At 36.3% G+C, this 21,482-nt stretch overlaps 1 protein-coding gene and 1 long non-coding RNA gene across 2 annotated transcripts in view; one reads left to right on the forward strand and one right to left on the reverse strand.

Annotated features, from left to right (window-relative positions):
- Positions 1 to 21,110, forward strand: part of SNX24 (sorting nexin 24) — a 106,143-nt gene extending 85,033 nt beyond the window's left edge. The window contains exons 4-7 of the mRNA XM_048048772.2: positions 12,574 to 12,668; positions 14,465 to 14,497; positions 15,396 to 15,460; positions 20,089 to 21,110. Coding sequence (XP_047904729.1) covers positions 12,574 to 12,668; positions 14,465 to 14,497; positions 15,396 to 15,460; positions 20,089 to 20,159 — 264 coding nt within the window. The 3' untranslated portion in view covers positions 20,160 to 21,110. The remainder of the gene's footprint in view (positions 1 to 12,573; positions 12,669 to 14,464; positions 14,498 to 15,395; positions 15,461 to 20,088) is intronic.
- LOC106046231 (uncharacterized) lies at positions 4,039 to 8,389 on the reverse strand. Its single transcript, XR_001213124.3, has 3 exons — positions 8,185 to 8,389; positions 5,995 to 6,089; positions 4,039 to 4,337 (listed from the first exon to the last, which is right to left on the reverse strand). It is a non-coding gene; the product is annotated as an uncharacterized lncRNA (long non-coding RNA).
- Positions 21,111 to 21,482: the final 372 nt, after the last annotated feature.

The raw sequence follows: 21,482 nt of genomic DNA on the forward strand, positions 1-21,482 counted from the left end.
CCCTGTTCAAAAGAAATTCCCATAGCAGTTTGTTTTTAACAGAAAAACTGAGTTCACCTGAAACATAAATACATTGAAAACCAAGACTTAATAAGGCAGAGCAGCTTTAGAAGGAAGCAGAGCAGGTTGCTGTCCAAAGCATGTCTTGCAACGGCTGTGATTTAACCAAATATCTATGTTAATCATAGTATAGCTCTATTAACAGTATAACAGCAGGTTCTTTGCAACAAATCATCAGGCAGGCTGACATAAGTAACCTTTACATAATAGGGCAAAATATTAAAATTAAAATAGTGCTTCCTGTTTCATTCTTCTTTTTTTTTTTTTTTTTTAATTTGCCCTGTAGAAGTTGTGTTTCTCCCTCATACTGTATATTAGAGGCAACAAGACATATTTCCACACATTTTCCTGGGTTCATACAATAAAGGAGTTACCCTACCGCCTGCCTTACTGAACAGAGACCTGATATTGATTAACTATCACAGTGGCATCAGAACTACTCTTAGGATTCAATTTTTTTGTTGTTTTGCATATTTTATTGATCAGAAGTGGTAAATGAGCATCAAGCGTGCAAGAAGACGATGAATTGTTTACTTGCATAAAATAACCTTTCAATAAGGGAAGATGCATTGCTCACACTTTTGGTGCTGTTCTGCTGCCCGAAGCAGATGGCATTCAGCTGCTATTGATTTGCTCCTATAGTTACAGAGCAGCATGTAACAAGGCATGCTCATTTCACTGAAAGAGAGGTGAGGGTTTTTTTGCCAGGGTGGTGGGAGTGAAAAAGGAAGGACAGTTTTTTTTTCTTGGCTTTTTTTTCCCTTGGCTTTTTTTTTCTTTTTTTTTTTTCATGTTTTTTTCTTAAGGGGGTGCGAAGTGAATAAGAAAAAACAGAAAACCTTGTAACTTCTGTTAGCAGCTCCACAAAAACAAAAAGCAAGGTTTGCATGGTTGCAGAAAGAGAGTTACTTTCTAGTTCTAGCACTTCTAATAACACTAATTTCTGCTAAGGGCTATACCCCACAGCAGATTGAATCCACGAGCAAGCAAGTACCTAAAATTGTAAAAAGCATGCAGAATTTAGCATCATAAAATCTACACCTAACTTCTTTGCTGGTGTATTTTTATTTATATGTTTTACCCTACTTGTTTAAAGACTGTTGACTCCCTCACAACACAAAATCACTCTACAATACGCTGGGCTTGATTCTGCGAACAGTTGATTTCACAGCTAAGAGAGGAATTTGATAACTTGCTGTCAGATCTCTCCTGTAATGGTGGTGGTGGTGGTGGAGAAATAGGGAATGGGGACAAAATGAGTTTTTTCTGAAAGTTTATTTGAAAGGGTTTTTAATCCAGCATTTTGGCACTAATGTATTAACAAGCAAGATCTATGTTTGACAGATTTTAATGAAATACAGGTATATACTCATAAAGCAGAGTAAATAGAGCACAGGAATGGTTGTTCTGGAACAAAACATTGTGTGTAATTAAGAGGCTTTTTTCAGGAAGAGTACTATGGTGTGTGCTGCTGAGAACAGGGATACAGTCCCCAGTCTTTCAACATAGAAGGAACCCAGCTGTCAAGATCCACAAGTGAGTTAGTATGAGGATTAACAAACTTAGCCTCTTGATGGACCAGTTAAATGTTATGAGAACATGACTGCCGTATATTAAAGTCTTCCCTGCATGCCTGTTCTGCAGTGGCTCTTACTGCTGGAAGTGTTTACTGTTCATTTTTGAAGTCTTGAGCATCAACCTGCTCTGATGGTGTTTGGGAAAATAAAATAATTTACTCAGTTCTGACTGCCCTGCTATCATTCATGTCATTTACATTGCCTTTCATTTTTAATGAAAATAATTAGTTAGTTTTGACCCTTGACAAAAAAATTCTCACAGAATAATTAGTGCTAGTTATTTACCAATAACTGTTCAAGCTTCTGTTGTTCTCTGACATGGATTCCAACTTGCTTGTGTCATTTATGAAATGCTGTTTTTCTAGTGTCCATATGGTTAGGTGTATCTAAATCTTGACCATTTATTTCAGAATACTTCTGTAGTATAAAGAAGTAAGAAGATGTTGCCTGAATCTTCCACTTTAACCTGTTGGTTTGCACCCAGATTAGAAAACTCTTTAAGAATTTTTTTCAAAGAGAACAAACTTTCATGAGGGTGGTTTTTTTTTTCAGAAAACATGTTTTTGAATCAATGACTACCGTTGTCAGCACAGCATTTACCTCATTGTAAGTTGATTGTATCTTGCTCTCTGATGGGGCTAGGGAAATGTTTTAAACATAAGAATTATTACAAAACAGAAGTTAACGATGTGACCTGGAAAAGCTGTGTGTTTTTAAATGGAATTTCCTGTGTACAGTGGTTCTAAGTGAAACCGAGTTGCTGTCACAAATTAAAACAAATATATTGTTATTATATTCCTGTGATATCTATTCATGCTCTTAGTGCTGACTTCTGTTTTAGTTTTTTTTTTCTGTTTTTCTCTTTCTTTCATTTCTGAGTTTATAGTGGTCAACATTTACTTTGTGCTTCTTTGCTCTTGTATAAGCCACCACTTCATTAGCTCTAGAATTAGGGTATCAAAGTAAATTGTTGTATTAATTATTCAGCAAAAGATAAAACTGATTTTTACCTTGTGTTACCTGCTGAAGATGAGTAAATGTCTTGCAAATGCAACATGGTGTTTTCTTTTTAAGCTGATTAAAATTTAATGTAAGCATCTGATATTTTAAAACTTAGTTTAACATTCTTCTTACAGTTACTCTTCCAACATTGCAAACTCTAACAAAATAGCTTAGAGTCCTTATTTGACACCACATTTTCTGCTGAAAAGACTACCAAATCTCATATATTTATATATATATATATAAATGCATTTGGTCAGTTACGTTACCCCTTCTTTACCTCTGCAAAAATGACACAATGAGTTCATTAACCCCAAGTGCAGTGAATTCCCTGTGCTTTCTACGTTCTCTTGTTTGGACTTTGGAGTGGGTACGGCTGCTTAGTCTAATTAGTTTCAAAGGGAATGTCGAATCATTTCTCAAGAGTTTACTCTGACCCAAAACCTGTGACAAGAAAATATCAGGGAGACAAAATAAGAAGTTACCTTAGAGTTGAATAGCGTTTTTGTTACACCATCTCATGCAAGCAGTTTAAATGGGGGAGTTTTCCTCTGGTGATTTCTAGATTTTTGATGACATTTACATGAAATTGTCAGTTTTGTGGAGTGCAAGACTTGTTTTCATAGCTAACTCCATCAGTTTTAATCAACCACCTCCTTTCCCAGCAAAGCCAATATTATGAGTTAGTGTGGTGGGGTGTTTCTTATGAGGCAAAAAGCAAAGAAGAATACTATTTCAAGTCTTTTGAGGGGCTTTAAGAGTTTCAGTGTTTTTTTGGGCTTTTTCAGTTTGTTCAAAGCTGTGTTATTTGATCAAAACCACATTATCTGACCAAAAAACTCTAAGATCCAAACCAACATCTGCGTCTTAACAGAATAGTCTGTAACACATTCAGATAGGGCTCATCCACAGGGTGTTCATGGGGAGATTAAGAAAAAATCATGCCGCAGGGCATGAAGTATGGCTTAATTTTTTAATTCTGGCCTTTTTTCTGACTTGCTCATAGGTTTCCTCCTTATTAATAAGTATTGAGTAGTAAATGCAGTATATAGAAAATATGTCGATATAGGAAAAAAGAAAATCTATCCTGTGCAGAAATTGGTGACAATTTTTAACTCCCCTTAGAAATGAAACATATTAACAAGAGAAAAAAAAACATTTTGATGTATTTTGTTATGTCTAGAAATTAAACATGAAAATACTTACAGGTACTGCAGCTACTCTGCAGCTAAAATTATATTTTCTTTCAAAGTATTTTTAATAAAGTATGAATTATTTTCAATATATTGTACAGCCTGTGTATGTAAAACTTCTAGTTAATTGAAATAGCATTCACTTCACTTTCACTTCACATTCAGAAATGTGTTTCTCTTAGTTTGTATTTAATACAGGAAAACAAAGCAAGCAGCATTTGGTTCAAGGTGATCTTTTAAGATTTCTTAAAACATTTGTTGTGTTCCATTAACTCCTTTCTGTTTTATCTTTGTTTTGCCCTAGTGTTATAAGGCTTTTCACATCTTTAAGTAATGTGCACGTTTCTGAAATAAAACTACTCACAGCAGAGAGGGAGAAAGAAGTGTTAGATTATTGTTCCAAAATCACCCCATCGTCTTCACTTCCTGCAAGTGGGGACAGTGTCCACTCACTGCATCAGCCTCCAACTTGGTCTTCAGTCCATGGCAGCCCTTCACATAGGATCTGCAATGCAGAGCAGAGCTCCAGTATCTCCTCAGCAAATCTGCACCCTCTCTAAAGCTGGGAGAGGAAGGAGGTAGAGGGTTTGTGGGTGCGAAAAGCCAAGAAACTACTTTTCACCATGGGGATTTGCTGGTGGGGACTGGCAGGTGGAAGCAGCCTCTTGCCACCACCTGAATGATGGTGTTTGAGTGAAAGAAGGTAGAAGAGTGAGCTATCCCCCAGCCATGCTCCATCTTCCTTCTCTGACAGGGCCATCCGCTACTGCTGACAAGTACACTTGACTGTAACTCAGCTGGTGTAGCATAAAGTAGTATAGGGAGCAGACTAGACCACAGGTTCCTCTGGGAGAGCAGACTGCCTTTGATAGTGGTCAAAAGCAGATACATGAGGGAGAACACAAGAACATTCTTTGACACCTCCCCCTTATTACACTCAGTTTCCATGCATTTTCAGTTCATTGAATTTCTCTTCAATCAAACTGTTTAGTCTCTCATTAAAGACAAGACATAAAATTTCAGCATCTGCAACATCCTATGGCACAAGATTTAAATAACTACCTGTCCCATGAAGAAGTACCTCCTTTTTTTTTCCTAACAATATTATGTATTAATAATTAATAACACTACTTTTTCTTCTAATACTTTTTAATAATCTTTTAATTTGCCTTTTCTAATTGCTGCAGGGTAGTGAGCTTACCTTTTGAGGGACATATTGTAGTCCCCAGCACCTCACTCCTGTGGTCACAAATGGTCAGCCTAAAGCTCATCACACTGATATTTTTTTCCCTATATACCTCACTATGGGCTGTATTCTCCTAACCTCTGTTTGATGACATTTAACTAATTATTTACCTTCGCAAGGATTGCAGGTCTAGGTTTCGGGTTTGCCTTAAAGCCTTTGGTAGGTTTCTTTGTCAATAATCTTTTGGAAATGAAATCAGGTTCTATTGATGTGGCCACCTCTATCTCAGTGGTTTTTGATCCTTTCAGGGGTTGCAGTAAATTTTGAAATGGGATCTCCCTTTACTACAGTACTGCCATCCTTCTCCGTTCAAACATGTTTATCCGTGTGCCCAGTAACTCTATTCCATATTGTAATTATATTGTAATTGTTTCTAACTTGCCTGTTACAGGCTTATAACTTTATAAATTTTCAGATCTCTCCTGATACTCTTGTATTTTGTTTTACTTTGCCTTAGATTGTTTGCCATTTTTCAGTCCTCATGTGCAAAGCAGCCATAAACTATGCGGTATACACCACTGTTAATTGAGAAATTTCATCTGGGAGTTCCCATAGGTGTTTTGGTGGAATACTGTGTGTTCCTGCTGACTTTTTATTACAACAAGCAAATACTCTTCTGTGTATTTTATGACATCAATTAGAGGCATACTTTGATGAGGATCCCCACCCTCTCACCCCCCAAAACCACAGATGTTTACTATTTAATGCTGAGGTTCCATTGTTTAAATCTGGCAGTGATGAATTCTGCAAGGGTTATCATGTATGAAGAAGACAGGAAAAGGTACTAAACCCAAAATCTAGAGGAACTCTGTTATGATTGACAAAAGCATTGCAAATTTGGAATATCTGGAACTGACATTTTCAGTACCAGCCTTATTCACTCCGTGAGGATGTATTTATGGCAGTCTTTACTTACCTGTCCAGATACTGCTGTAGGTTTTGCTACCATGTTTTCTCGGATGTTCCTTCTCAGAGCATGAAGGCACAAAGACCAACGTAGGAGGAGAGCATCTGGTTATACAAGGAAAACAAAAAAAAAGTAATTTCCAAACTTTCCAGGTGTTGCTATTTGCAGCTTGAATGTTTTTTTATTCATTGCAACTTGTTTGTATTTAGTTCCTTTAAGCTTTCAGTATACACTATCGTAAGTGTAAACATCTTCTGCTTTTAACAATTCTGGTATTGTAGCGTTTGTATTGTGCATTGTTAATGCAGCATTGCTTTTCCTGAGCCTTCTGTCCCCGTGCTTTTAAGAAGTCTCTTAAGACAACTTTTCAAGCAAAAATACCTAAATTCTATACCATCCTGGAACGTGTGTTTTCTGGATATTCTGATTGATATATATATTATTGTCTGAAGTATTCCTGCATCTGTTTGTTTTCAGCAGCATTATTGACATGGTCTTAATTACTTGTTAATTGTTCATTGTCTTAGTGGTCCATTGACTTTTAAAAAACACTTTGGTTCAGCCATTTTAAAATCAACGTTTATTTTGGTGTCTTTCTTTGTCATTATGGATCTGCTTTCTCTTTTGTACTACCTTTTCCTTTTATTTGTTTTTAAAAGGCTTTCTTGTTCCTACTACCTTTTTTGAATATCAACCTGCCTTTCAGCTTCTTTTCCTTTTGCTCTGTTGATTTCTTCATTTCTCATCCAGCTTTGTCTTAACCTTCAATCCTTTGAGCAGTGTCTCAGGAAATAATATTGACTGCTTTCTTTCATTTTTATTTTTCAAAGGAACTGTAGTCTGTTGCACTTTGTTTCTAATCTTTCAAGGGCTAGTCTTCTATTTTGCCGTGAAGAGAAATTCACTGTATGCGCTTACTACATTATGTTTGCAGTCTTCCAAAAAAAAATAATTCAATATTGTATTTTTCACATCAAATGGGTTGTATTTATACGCTTAACCTCATCAGTCTGTTCTCCACTTAGTACTTAAGCATTAATTGGAACTGTAAATGTGTAATTAACTAACCAGTTAACTAAAGTACTCATTAACTTAAAACTTATTTGTAGTATTTTTAATCAAAATGAGTAAAGTGTGTTAAAATTAGGTAAGACATAAGTGAAAATGTTAATAGCCTATAGACTCTCATGAAGCTTTCTGCATATAGATCTTCAGTGATGATCCAGCAGTCGTTTAACCTATTGCTTCTATGTAGTTCATTTTTCCTCTCCGAATCGTGAAAGCATTGTGATAGATGATTTCGTCACTCAGGAGATACCTAGTGAGTTTTAAATTCCTCAGAAGTATAGTAAATAGATCTGAAAGTTGGTGCAGGAATTTTTTTATTTTTTTTTACTCTTCTCCAGTCTTGAGGTTCAGAGGTGCAATTTCTCCCAGTGCTTTTTTCATTCCTTCTTTCCTTCGTTCTTTTGTTTGTTCTTTCATTCATTCTTTAAAAAAAAATAAACTTTTGCTGTAAAACCTTTTACATTAACTTTCAGATATTATTTTATGGGTCTTTGTTGGCATATAATACCTACAGTCAAGATCTTGTTTGCTTTCAAGCTCTACTGTATAGATTGCACACCTCTGCTGTTGATTTCCATTTGATAGGCAGTCTAGGAGCGTTGGCTAGATGGTGCTTTGTATAGAAAGAACATCACTTTAGTGTTGCTGTATTTGTGGTTTTGTGCTTCTTATGTCTTTGTACAGAATTTTAAGCAACGTTGATACCTCCTGCTCTAACAAAACTGCCCATCAGTGGTACCACCATTTCTGGTGGTACTGAAAAGTGGTGATTCCTTACTATGACAACTTAAGTGATATACTTAGAGATAATTCTTGTTGATAGCATGCAATAACATTCTCACTGAAGAAAGAAGTAAATTTTTTGTAGGTCTTTACAATGGGTAATACAAAGCACTATTGTATCTGCTATTTAAAAAAAAAAAAAAGAAAAGGAACATTTCTCTTAGAAGTCTGGTTCCTCTGTCTACTTGGTTTTTAGTTAATACATTTTTTTGGTAACCTTTTTATCATTTCATGGGACTGTATAAAGCAGTTCAGGAAAAGGAGGTTAATAGAAGAATATAGGCTCTAAAGTGTTCTAAAAGATGTGGGTTTTGGTCCCAGTGGAGACTGACACTCCAGCCTACTTACTGTAGCTGGAAAGTATTGATTTTCTTCTCCCCCTTTTTAGTTGCACCACTGAATTAGGTATTGTGAAGCATCTTTCCCTGTGAAGAGAGGAAAAACTGTCATGAACTTTTTCACCCTAACAGCACAGCATTTCAAACTAAACCCGATTGAATGGAAAAGTCTGTAAGGACTCTTAAAAACCTTGTAACTCAGCTCCCCATTCTCATTTCTTCCTCTCTAATGGCTGTTCCAGTAACCTTGAGAAAGTATGAGACATGATTGTAAGAAATTATTTTTAAGTCTTTTTCATTAAAAACAAAACCAACAATAATAATAATAATAAAATCTGTGAAAATAGTACATTCCTGTCGTATGATCTCCTAAGGTTAGCAAAGTGGTCTTGTTCAGGTTTTCAGCAAGCTGTTCAGTTACTGTTATAATTGGCTGATGAGTAGGTTTGGACCTAACTAGAATGCCAGTGTTCGATTTCAGTGTCCTCTGTGAAGATATGTCACCATTTACCCTGGCTTTAGTGACAATTTTCTAAAAAGAAAACTCGTGGGAAATCATTATGCTGTTTATATGTCTCCCTTGTTGGAGAGCATTATCCTGTGATATTTTAGCACTGTTTTCCACTGCATGATGGCATCTAGCTAAGGTTAAGGCAGAACAAGTCCCTTTGCAATTTTGTGACTATATTTTACTTGCTGAAGGAGAAAAGATAACTGACAATTAAGTATTTTGGATGTCACTGAAAGAACATGTGCAACTAATCAATGACATCCTCAGGGAACATGATTTTATAAAACTGATAAGGTAGAAAAATTGGGATTTTTGTGATTTGTGTTACATAATAATAATTACACCCTTTCGAAGAAAAAATACATTTCTGCTGATATAAACATCAAGCTTTCCCTTGTGTAAGTGTGATTTTTTGTTGTTGTTGTTTTTCTAGAGCATGGAGTAGTTCATTAAAGTATGACAGTAACGGATAAACACCCTTTACGTTTTTTTAAGAAAATATGGCATTTATGCGCTTAGTTCAGCAGAAATCAATTGAGTTTGAAAAATGTATTGTGGGGTCACTGCCCAAATCTGCCAGAGGTTGTTTGTGTTAGGTGTTTTAGTTCTTTTAGTTCTTTGTGTTTTTTTTTTCCTTCTTGTTGTTTTTGTTTTGTTTTCAGTAAGGAAATACACATTCTGATTTTTGTTTTAAATCAGTCTAATTAATTTGCTGGGGTCCATATTTGAAAATCATTACTATGATCTCGGTAGAATTCAGATGTTACTAATAAAATAATTGTAAAGTTTTATTTCTTTGAAAATATATATCTTTAACTGATTGATTGCTGAGAAAATGAGATGTAGTCATGTTTACAAGCCACTGTCTTATATTCACTTGAATGCAAGCAACATTTGAGCATTTTACATCACAAATTATAGATTGTGGTTTAGAGATTTTACTTACTGGAAACTTTTCTACTCAGCTCTTACCTAAAGATCAAGTTTGCAAAATAGTTTTCAATCATAAGTCAAAAATCCGTTGTATTATGGGTTATTTCCAGGTATATTAAGCCAATTACAAAAACACTTACTTCAGATTTAAGAATATTTTTGAACAACTTAAATGCAAAGTTAAGAATACACTTATATTTTTCTCTGAATATCCACTGGCCACCACCAGATACAGAAAATACAGATAAAGAGATGCACCTAATTCAGCATGGGCTAGTTTTTTGTTGTTCCCAAGGTCTTTTCTGAAGGCATAGTACTTTCTGAAAGCACAGTTTCTACCATGTATATTAAACAGCTAGATTGTGTGCTGTCCATTTTTGGCATTAAAGTCAAACCAGAAGATAATTTGTTCACTTGCTGGTCATTATTTAAATAAGTAAATATTCCATTATTTTGTGATTCCTTAAAATGTCTGTTGCATTACATTAATTGGAAAACCCCTATTTTTTTTTCAATACAGTCGTATTTTTCTTCATAAAATTCTGGAAATGATAAAATTCCCAGTCAGCAGAGGCAGTATCCAAATACAGTACAGTGCAAAATTGCCTTTGTTTCTCTACAAATTTTGCTGCTTGAAATTTATTGAAGAGCTTATTGAAAAGTAGAGTTACTGACAATTAACATACTTTTTGGAAAAAGACACTAAAACAAATGCTATTTCCTCACATCTCTTTTGTGAACTACATTTGGTTGGGGCAGTCTATCAGGGTTTGGGTTGACTTGATGCATGTTGTGAAAAAAAATTGAAAGAAACAGAATGAGATATTAATCTGGAGTGAGTGGGAATAGCAGCAAATCGGTTTGTAAGAGCTGTTGAGAGCTTTTATTTTTACACAACAGCATATCCCTAACAATCACTGCTCTGTTGAGCAGCCTCAGCAGGCAACTCTTCTTTTGGAAAAAGCTGGGAACAGGAAGTGCAAGCATGAGGTTGCATGGAAGCACTGGATGCCCTTAAGTATCTTTACACAACTTCTTGTAGTTCTCCATTGCATCTAATTAGTAAGATGGTTTTATTTGAGCACGTCATACACATTGTTATGCAATTCACACAGCCTCTGAATATGCATCCACCTCCACTCCTCCTTCTGTGCATAACCTGAATGCAGAACAAGATAAATTTTGCAGCAGTGGAGCGCTGATTTTACAGAATGCAGATGAAGTGGCATTTTTTAATGCAGCATCTTCATATAAAGGTGAACTGAAAGGCTTAACACTTGTCAACATTTCACATCTTTCTGTTTCTTCCATAAAAGTTGTTATATCCATTACAATCTAGGACAGAAAAGTCCAAAAGCTGTATTTTTCCTTGTTATTTTTTTAACCTCTTTGTGATGGCTTCAACTGTTGAAGAAATGTAGACTCTGAATTCAGATTTGCAGATGTAACATAAAAACAACCATTTACCAAATGTCTTTGTTTTTAAATGTGTTTCTCTCTTTGAGTCTTTGTACACTATGTAGTTTTTAGATCAACTGGATTTTTTCATTACACTAATAACCAAAATTTTTTGCTGTAAAACCTTAGTCCAAACTGCTCTGAGTCTGGAGTAGATGAGATGACCTCTATATGTCTTTTCCAACCTCTTTTTTTTGTGTGTGTGTGTGTGTGCCTGTTCTCCTCTGCATGCTATTGTGTCTTCCTTCTAATATTGCAATGTAGAAGAATATGTACACAGCAATAAGTTATCTCCTGTGTATAAGCAGAGTATATTTTCCTCCCATCACCATTGTTATTTCTTCTCTAGTTTCGTTTCTTCTAACACAGGGTGTGAAAGTGGATAGCTTTACTTGCACAAGTGATTTTATTTAACCATTTATTTATAAATCTGGAGAAGTTTCTTCCATGTATATATTCGCTCTGGGTCAGGCCTTTATGAAGCAAAGCTCTTTAGAGAAGAGCTTGTGACTTTCATTTGTATGTGAAGTACTGTACTCTAATATCTATATAGATGTGTGGCAGTGTGAACAGTAAATAAATAAGAGTTAATCTTTCAGATGAGACATTGGTTGAATATATGAACTGGTTTGTTTGCCATGTGAAAATCAACTTTTTTGGTGGTTTTTTTTTTTTTTGGTCTGCATTTGTGAAACTGTTAGAGGTCTTCTGTTTCTTTAAAAGTCATTCTTTCATGATGAATATGCATGTAAGCATTTCATTTATTTGCTATGCATTTTTAAGTGTACTTTTAATTAATTTACTAGAAATTGTAAGTCACATCGTCTGTGCAAAAACAAAGGAGGATGGAGTCCATCCAGCCATTATGTCATTGCCATGGAAGAACGTGGCAGGTCTTTGGTGAGAGACCAGAAGGTCTTTGGTCAGAGCTTTGTCTTTAGGAATCACCGTGCAAATATGAAGAGTACGCTGTAAACTGATCTGTCAAGACAAGCAAAGAGTTTACCTTGTTTGCATGCATTAATTAGTAAGGCATGCATTAATAAAGTTCGACAAAGTTGAGACTTCCTTTTTCCACTGTTGTGCCAGGCAGGGATCTTTAGAGAGGTGAACACTGAAGCACTGAGCTGTAGCTGTTTTATTTTATGTTTTAAACAAATAGAGGTTTATTCACAAATGAATGTGCCTGTAACTTAGTTTCAGAATCAGACATCTCTGTTTGAGAGGCTTCTAGCTTGGCACCAGTGGTGGCAAGTGAAAAACAATGTAGTAGCAGAAGCTGAAAGTATTTATATATGATTCATTAAGAACTTTGGTTTTCCTATTGAAATGAAGCACGCCAAAATAGGTGCTAAAAAGTGAAGAAGAATTGAACAGTGTTGCAAATGGAAAATGTTTTGGTAGCTTGAGTTAAAAGTGTGCAATATTTAAATATATATATATATATAAGTTTTGGTTTTCTATTATACCTTTCATGTATTTATTTATTTATTACAGACAGTCATTTTAGAAAATGAAGAGCTTCCTAAAATATTTCTTGATTTCCTGAACGTTCGACATGTACCTACCCTGCCAAAAGCAGAAAGTTGTGGGTAAGCTCTCATTTATTGAAAAATACATGGAGGCCAGAAGGCCCATATCCACTCAGTGCTGATGCAATTCCATTGACTTAAAATGGTCTTGCTGCCAACTCTAACACTGTAAAATAAATGGGCATTAGGTTCATGTTAAGTATGTTTATATATCCCCAAAAGGTGGTAAAATAAATCCAGCCTGTTCAAAGACAGAAATGGAGTTAAATGTAATATTCTTGGAAAGCAAAGGAGGGTTTGGATGAGAAAAATACGATTTTCTCATAGATCTTGAAGTATCTAGTGAAAAGAATATTAGAAGATATTCATAAACACTGCATAGAAAGAATTTGTATGTGTGTGATTTATGGTTATTATTAATATTTGGACAAAGCAGAAATTTATTCTGTGATCATTTTTATGTTCACCCTGTCTGTGTTTGAAAACGGGGTCTTTCATCTCTCTGATGACGTCTACCCCAATAGCCCCATTGCCCTCCCCTTGGGAAGGGTTTTTGACTAGTGTAGAAAGAGAGACTCTTAGTATGATTATGGTGAATGTAATGACTATGGAAATCCTAGAACAGTGTATCTGGAAGTTCTTTTATTGTCTGTAGGGAGAGTAATTTCTTTCACTATGTAGCCTGATGTGGTTGGAAGGTCCAGCAGCGTTGTTTGAACTTGCTCCCTAGAAAGCCACGTCCCTGTTCCACTCCCCACTGTGTCCCTGTTCCACTCTCAACCCACCCCTCTCCACTACAGATGCACAGAATGTCCTCTGTTCCAGAGGGGTGGGTTGAGAAGCATACAGATAATTGTGAGACCCTCTTAGACTCAGAGGTGTCAATGGCCCAGAGTGATCTCCAGCATTCAGTCTCCTAAACCCTGATAAACTTGTCTCTATGAAAGCAGATGGGTTGTCCAGCCAACTACACCATTGAGTTGTGGAGCCAAACCCAAACCACAGCTGTCAAATGGAGATCCAAAATGGAGTTGGAGAGGAAGGGGTGATCCCTAGTTTCTTCTGCATGGTAGTAAATATGCTACTGCTTTGAAATCTTTAAGTAGAGCTTTAAATTATTATCTACCTCCCTAAATGGGCATTCATATGAAAATTATTTTAGGTCTGCATCACAAGCCATGATTTTCCCAGAGAATCATGGAATTGTTATTCCAAAAGTGAGTAGTAAAATTTGAAATTATGGTTCACCAATGGTGCGCCTAATATTGAATATGAATCCACAGGGATTATTCAGCTACAACACATACAGTGGTTTTGAGGGTGATTGTGTCATAGCAAATATGCTCCATATGCAGTCAGCGTGATATTAGCAGTCATGCTACCCACAACAGATACGTAAAACTATGTATGATCCAACCATGTTGTCCAGAAATAAATAAATAAGCAGCCTTCAGTGATGCAGACAAAAGCCAGCAGACTTGCAGTTTTCACTTGTAGTTAATGACATCAGCCAATACCCAGAGTAGGACAGTGCACCCATCACTTTATAGATAGGCATGCTTGTGAATCTGTTGGAGTAAAGTGGATTCTGTGATTTCCACGTAGTGGTGGTTGTAAAATAATATTGTCTCCCGTGTTTGTTTCTCTCACTGCATTATGCAGCTACTCACCAGAGAAATGTTGCTCCCTTTTATGGTTCTTGAAGGATTTGGTGGTGGTTTATTTTTTTGGTTGGATGATTGGTGGGGTTTTTGTGTGTGTTTATATGTTGTTGTTTTTGTGTTGTTGATATTCTTTTTTTTTTGATTGTGTGTTAATTTTATTGTAACTAAAGTTTCCTGTAACTTTAATTGCAGCTCTTTTGATGAAACAGAATCTGAAGAATCAAGGTAAGCTCGATTTCTAATCTTTCTAGGATGTCAGATTAATAAGCTACTTGCAATTATTGGCATTTCCTCTATTTTCCTCACAGTTGTCAAAATAAAAGTAGTTTAGCACTAAAATTAATTTATTTGTTAAATGTCACAGCTAATTTCATCAGCTGTGTTAGCTCCATGTCTTTGTGTTGTGAATTGAGCATGCCTTATGCTTATATACAGAAATTCCTTACAAAACCCTAACAGAATACTGTTAGCTGTGAAATATTTCTAGGAGTGTTTTTACCCATTGATGTGTATTTTTTGTAGCAAGAAGATTTAACAGAAGCTAATTAGAGGCTTGGGTTCTTCCCTAAGCATTTGTTAGAGCTTTGTGTATCTGGTTGCACCACCTTGCAAACATATGCACAGAACAGACCAGGCAGGGCTGGCCCTGGCTGGAGAAGGATGTGGGTTGTGTGAGCAGGGTGGGAGACAGTCCTGGGATGCCGGTCACTCTGCCCAGGTAAGGCGTACAGCAGCCTCTAAGGAGGCTGGAAAAACACGGTGAAATTTTGAGCCTGCTCAGTGGCCAGAAGAGCCTACAGGCAGCGGAACCTGGCCGAGATGTTCTTGTCTGCCTTACAGCGAGCAGAGCAGGATCGGGAAGACTCAGGCTGGCTGCACACCACCCCTCCTGGATGTGACCTGTTCACCTCCAATTTAAAATTAATGGTTTCACTTTGTGGTGGCGGAGCAGCGAGTCTTGCTCCTGGGAGATGGCGTCCGCCCCCCTGGACAGCGGTGGTGTGCAGAAACACTCCAGCACTAGTCCTGAGCAGCTTGATCACCTCACTTTATCAAAGCTAGTTTGTAGAATATTCTGTTTACTGTCCCTTGATACTGACATCCCTGTTCTTGACCTTTCCAGCAAACTGTCCCACCAGCCTGTGCTGCTGTTCCTAAGGGATCCATATGTCTTGCCTAAAGCCAACGGTAATCAAACCTGTCATCTGTTAACAGTGCTTTACTGATCTGACCCTGCGCTGCATAAACCACATTATTATTAATACAGGCGTAGTCAAATGACACTGGTCCAAAATCTAATAACCTGCCAATAAAACAATAGTTCTTGTGTAAGAAACCATTAGAACACTGAGTGGGGTGGGTGATTTATAAAAGGGTGTATTTTTCTCTCCTAGTTGTTCTCTGAGACAAATCTACTGAGAATTCAAATCAGGAGACTAAGAACATTGTTCTTCTTTTTTTTGTTGTTGACCCTTTGGGCTGTTTTGCCTGAAGGATTTGAACTTGAGGCCCGGTCCTTTATAAGTGCTTTTTCCCTAAACACCAGTCGATCTACTGTGAGCATGTTTGTATTTCCATTTGGATTATTACTATTTCTTATCATTTATAACCTCTCGAGCTCTTTAGGGGAAAAGAAAGAAAAAAGAATGTATACTTTTAAGCGTAATTGATGTGTTCACAGGACATTTATGTTAGCCTTCATCTCTTAATACATGGTTCAAAAGAGTGTTTGAAATAGCTTGTTATAAACCTTTTTCCCTTTCATTTTTTTTTAAAGTTCTTTGCATTATTAATTTAGAGAGCTTATCCTCTGTCTTCTTTCTAGAATTATATATGTGCAGGGAAAAAAATGATATTTTTAGTACTCTGTTACACCTGGATTTGTCATTTTACTTGTTAGAACTGTTATTTCTACTAAATTTTGTATTAAAACACATGTTTTGATTTTTTCATCCTTTTTCATTATGGGTATGAATACACTTTCAAGGAATAACTTTCTCCCAGAGCTCTAAATTAAGATTATTTTAAACATAGTATTCTCTTTGATTTTATAAAATACCATCTATTGAAATCAAGTCAGGTTCTTGAGCTACCTTGAAAATCACGAAATTTTAAAGAGTAAGTATAGAAGAAAACAAGTGTTTGCTTGTAGTTTCTTAGCCACTCAGGTGTACTTCCTTGAGATTTTCTCAAGATACACATATAAATACCTGACAGCAAGGTATAAAGAAGACAGAGCCAGGCTCTTGTCAGTGGTGCCCAGTGCCTCTCATCCTCCTGGACACAGGAGGCTGCAGGTGACCGAGCACTGGCACATGCTGCCCAGAAGCTGTGGGGTCACCCTCCTTGGGGACCTCCAAAAGCCCCCCAGACATGATGCTGGGCACTCTGCTGTGCTTGGACCCAGCACACCCAGAGGTCCCCCTCAGCCTCAGCCATGCTGTCATTCTGTGGATTTTCAAGCTGTCCTTCAAAACCATTGGGTTGAGGCTCCTGTATTTTGAGCAGGTAACAGTTATATATATAGTTACATAGTTAACAGTCTGTTTTGCAGCCTGTGTCCACTTAAGCAAGTAGTGTGGCCCAACAGGACTGACCCCATGGAGTCTTAATATAAAGCCACAGCTCCAGAGTGAAAGAGCGGGTGCAGAAGTCCTGTGTCACTGAGGTCCACAATAGACACATTGTAGGGTGGTTTTGTTTCCTCTTGGGTTAGTGCTGCCTGGTTACATGGACTGAATGTCAGTTTGAGGCTGGAGTACAGAGCACAAAACTGAAGAACCAACATCAAGTGGAAGGGGTTAGAAGAGTCACTTGACAGAGTCATTCCTGACCCAAAATGACAACACTAATGCAGAGGCACCCACAGAGTTACCTCTGTCTAAAATTGTTTCAGATGCTACTTATGCTAATATTTAGAGAGAGAGGCATTGCTTATCGTAATCTTAGTGTTTAACACTCTGCTTAATTGCAAACTTGGACTCGTCTAGAACAGTGTGTAAATTATGAATGTCATTTAATTCCACGTTATTCCCAAGAGAGAACATGGACTTTATGTACAGTTATCTTGAAACATTAAGATAGCGCTTAGTGTTTTCAGCTGACATGTAAGGGTTTGCTCCAAGACTTGTACTCAAGATTTTGCAGTTCTGTGAGGGTATTTATCTTCCTTCCCTAATGTGTACTATGAGTAAGGCTGAGCTTCCTTTTCTTGAAATCATCAGTAGCTTTACAGTGATACTACATATTTTAAGTATTGCTCTATTTTGGATGAAGATAAATGCCTCTTCTGTTGCGTGACATGTTTAAATATTAAGTAGACTTTGTTAGTGACAGCTGAGACAAAGGACTTTTAAGGCTTTTGCCAATGCAAACTTTTTTTGTCTTTGACATACAATATTTAGAATTTTATATGGCAGGTTTGCCATATTTGAAGACCCTAAAATATCAAATTCACTTGCAAATTATTCTTTACCTTAGTATTTAATGAATTAAAACACGAAGTAGAATGTGAGCTCTAGTTTTAAAAGAGGGGAGAAAAAAAAAACAACCACTAGGTCTAGAGGCTCTTCTGAGTTGGCTCAGCCTAGTCAGAAAGAAAACAGTTTTTACACATCTACTGTTGCATTTAAATCTTCTTTGTACCACACAGAAAATACAGAATGAGCTTTCTAAAATTTTGTCTCTGCTCAGTTCCCACTTTGATAGATTCCTTTGTAAAAAGCAGCCAAGGTTGTTCTATGATGAAAAGTGAGTGTCCATTAGCAAATAACTATTCATTGCGTTCACTCTTTGAAGAAGGTCAACTATGACAGTTGTTTAGATCAGAAGTGGAGTTAGTCTTTCCTGGGTACAGAAATGCCTGTGCAAACATCTTTTGATAAAATAGGAAATTGCGTATTTGTGGATTTTTCATGAAATAAATAGCTGTTTCTGGAACATAATAACCTATTTTTTCCCTGTTGTACTGTTATTTGTTTTTATAAAGAACAATGTTGCTATTATTTTAATGACTACATTTTAGGTAGTTATATTCCTAGACAACTTTCCAAAAATTAGATTTACGATTACAAACATCATTGGTTTTCAGACTGACTTTTTCATGACCTACCTAACACAGCAGTGCATGAGCACCTATTCTAAAGAACAATGGGGGGAAAAATCTAAAATGCTGCAAAACTAAAATGGCTGAAAAATAGAATTTCAGATTTATTGTCACTTGCTTGAAAATTATTCTAACAATTCCTGAAGTTATCTAAGTATCATAGAACTGCATGCAAGACAGTGTTTCAGTGTAGTATTACGTTTAACATAAATTAATATGCTTGATTTTTAAGGCATCAAGGCCTCACTGATGCTATAAAGTTGTATCTCTTTTTATTAAATATTTATTTTGCTGTACATCCTGTATTACATACTGTAACAGAACGAGTAAATGCAGGTTGCTGGAGCTTCAGCATTTAATTTAGAAGGAAAACTTCAGACTGCTCTTACCAGTGTATTTTTTAATACACTGGTAAGATAACAGTGTAGAGTTACCCTATCAGGGTGATTTGGGATAGCAGAGTGTACACAACCTGAGAAATCATTATTGGATTCAAAGCACTAACAGGAAATGTATAATGACAACTTACTATGAGAAGTTAGGAAAAATTATGCCTGTATTGTTTAAGGTGGAGGTTGTGGTTCATGACAACATCCTAAAATACCTGTTCGTAAAGCCTTTAGTACATTTGAATCAATTATTAATACCTGATGAGTTAACTCCTTTAAGCTAATAAGGATTTTTTTTTAACTCAGTCCAAACCAATTTTTTCTCGCTGTTTTTAGCTCTAAAATGATATTAGCAACACGACTAGGGGGCAAAACCTAATTCCCACCCACATTAGTAATTTAATTTATCGAGTATCTGATGGTCTTTATGAAAGCTGCATCTGCCCATTTTTGAATATCCTGCAGGCTCATAGCTGAAGGAAAAAAGTTGATTAGGGTGGAAAGTTCTGTATTAGAACCATTCTTTCAATTTTGAGATCATAAAATGTGATCAGAAATTCTTACTTCTAATGCCCAGTGATTTAAGTCAACCCTTCATTAAGAAGGCAGGAGCTGGTTGAAAAATGTTTTCACTTCAGTAATGTACATGCTGCCATTCCCCTGTGCAGATATATTGTCTTTTATCACATAATTCCTTCATGTTAAATTTAACATGAAAATTTAAGTGCCAGTTTCCTTTGCAGCTGTGGTGAGAAGTTTTGTTTTTTTTTTTTCCTCCTTCATATAATATAGGATGACTTTTTGTAACATGTGACATTTCATGTTGATTAGTCAGCCTGAAATTTTTCTGCCTCAAATAATCATCTCTGATGGTATAGGCATCCCCAAGTCTTCTCAGTCTAAACATTGCTGTAAACCACAATGGAAAAACAGCTTTGAAGTATTCCCAGTAGCAATCTTGGAATTCCTTCAAGTATATTGAGATTTTGTTAGAAATTGAATTGCCAGTGTAATCCATCTTCCTTGTGAGAAAAGATTCAGATAAAGAGCTGGAGCCTAGCAGCATTAAGTATTAGAACATCCCTTTAAATCAATAAGCTACAAATCTGGCAGCGCATTCATGCAATACCCAGTGCTACACTAAAGTGGCTTTAGTGCTGAAACAGCATTACTAATAGCACATCCCCAACATGGATAAACAGTTGAGCGATGTAGTAACCCAGATTACACTAGGCCTTACGTAGTGAAGTTTCACAAGAACACCTATTGCACTGACATAGATAATAAAGCAAGGTATTTTCTTTTCTTTTCTTTTCTTTCAGATGACTTTCCTAATGTAGTTATAGAAGGCATCCTACATGGAATATTTTATCCTCATTTACTGCCGAGGTAGAAGGGATACGTGGCTAGAAGAAGCTGAATCAAGTCTCCGAGTCATGCTTAATGATACTAGTAAGAATAAGGTTCTGTAATGTGATAATTACATTCAAAATCAAGAGGCACAACCTCAGCTTCAGTTCAAGCACTGTATCTCTTTAAATAAAATCAATGTCACTACAGTTGCTGCTTTTAAGGAAAAAAAAGATACGGAAACAACAATATAGAAGTTATTTATACCTTATATGTAGACATGCTCTAACTATTTAACACTAAAAGCTGAAAGTCATACACTGAATTACACTACCATTTGCAAATAATTACTTTTTAATCATTTCTATCATAAATTACACTAAACTTTTTTGTACCTGGATTTTTCCCAGCACAAGTACCCATTGCTGGCAGTGGATGGATTGAAAGTGCTGGCACTGAAGAGAGCGCGTGAGAAAGTGGAGGGGCAAAAAAAAAAAAAAAAAAAAAAAAGCAAGAAAAAATTGAAAACATCTTAAAGTATTTTGATCATTTTTCTTAACTTATTTTGAATCTGCTCCTTAATATTAGGTTGGAAAAGAGCCAATGTAGGTGTATGGAGAGTTTCTATTAGAAAATACGCTTCCAATTCTGTAATGCGTAGCTGTCTTTCAGGAAATTGTCTAGATTTTAGTCAAAATGATTTTATCGACCAGGTGATTTTACATGGCATTTATGCATCTCATTTCATTATAACAAATAATCTGTATGTATGTTTACTCTTTGAGTTGACTTGCAGACTGTATTCCATATCTTAACATTTTATGAGTCACAGAGCATGCAGCTCTGTGGTAAGCTAATGCAAGACTATGATTAACTAGTAACATGATAAAACTTATATATACATTTACTTGTGTATATATGTATTTGTTCAGATTTAACTGGAAATCGTATGTGTGATACTGGAGTTTACCAAATAAATTACTTAGAACTTGAATGTACTGCTTCAATGTATTTTTTGTGCATTTCTGTTCAAACAAGACATTTCTGAACTTATCAGAGATGGTTCTGACATCGCCACACAAAGCATGAGAAAATACTCGGTTGCCTGTTCATCTAATATTCCCAGCACCACGCTATCCAAATATGCTGCACTTATAAAACGGTGTGACTGAACACTGCTAGTAAGTCCTTGGGCTAATCAGAGAAATAGCGTTGCAGAAAAGCAGTAGCAGCTAAGCTAGGCACTAACAGAAGACTGATCCTGGAGACATGGGTTGCCTCCTGCTATTGAATCTGTTTTAAAGCTGCTAGGAAATGGTGAAAAGTTGGGACTTGCTTAAGAGGTGGTTGCAGGACTTGTTCAGGT

This window comes from Anser cygnoides, chromosome Z, assembly GCF_040182565.1.
Source record: "Anser cygnoides isolate HZ-2024a breed goose chromosome Z, Taihu_goose_T2T_genome, whole genome shotgun sequence".
Classification (NCBI taxonomy): domain Eukaryota; kingdom Metazoa; phylum Chordata; class Aves; order Anseriformes; family Anatidae; genus Anser; species Anser cygnoides.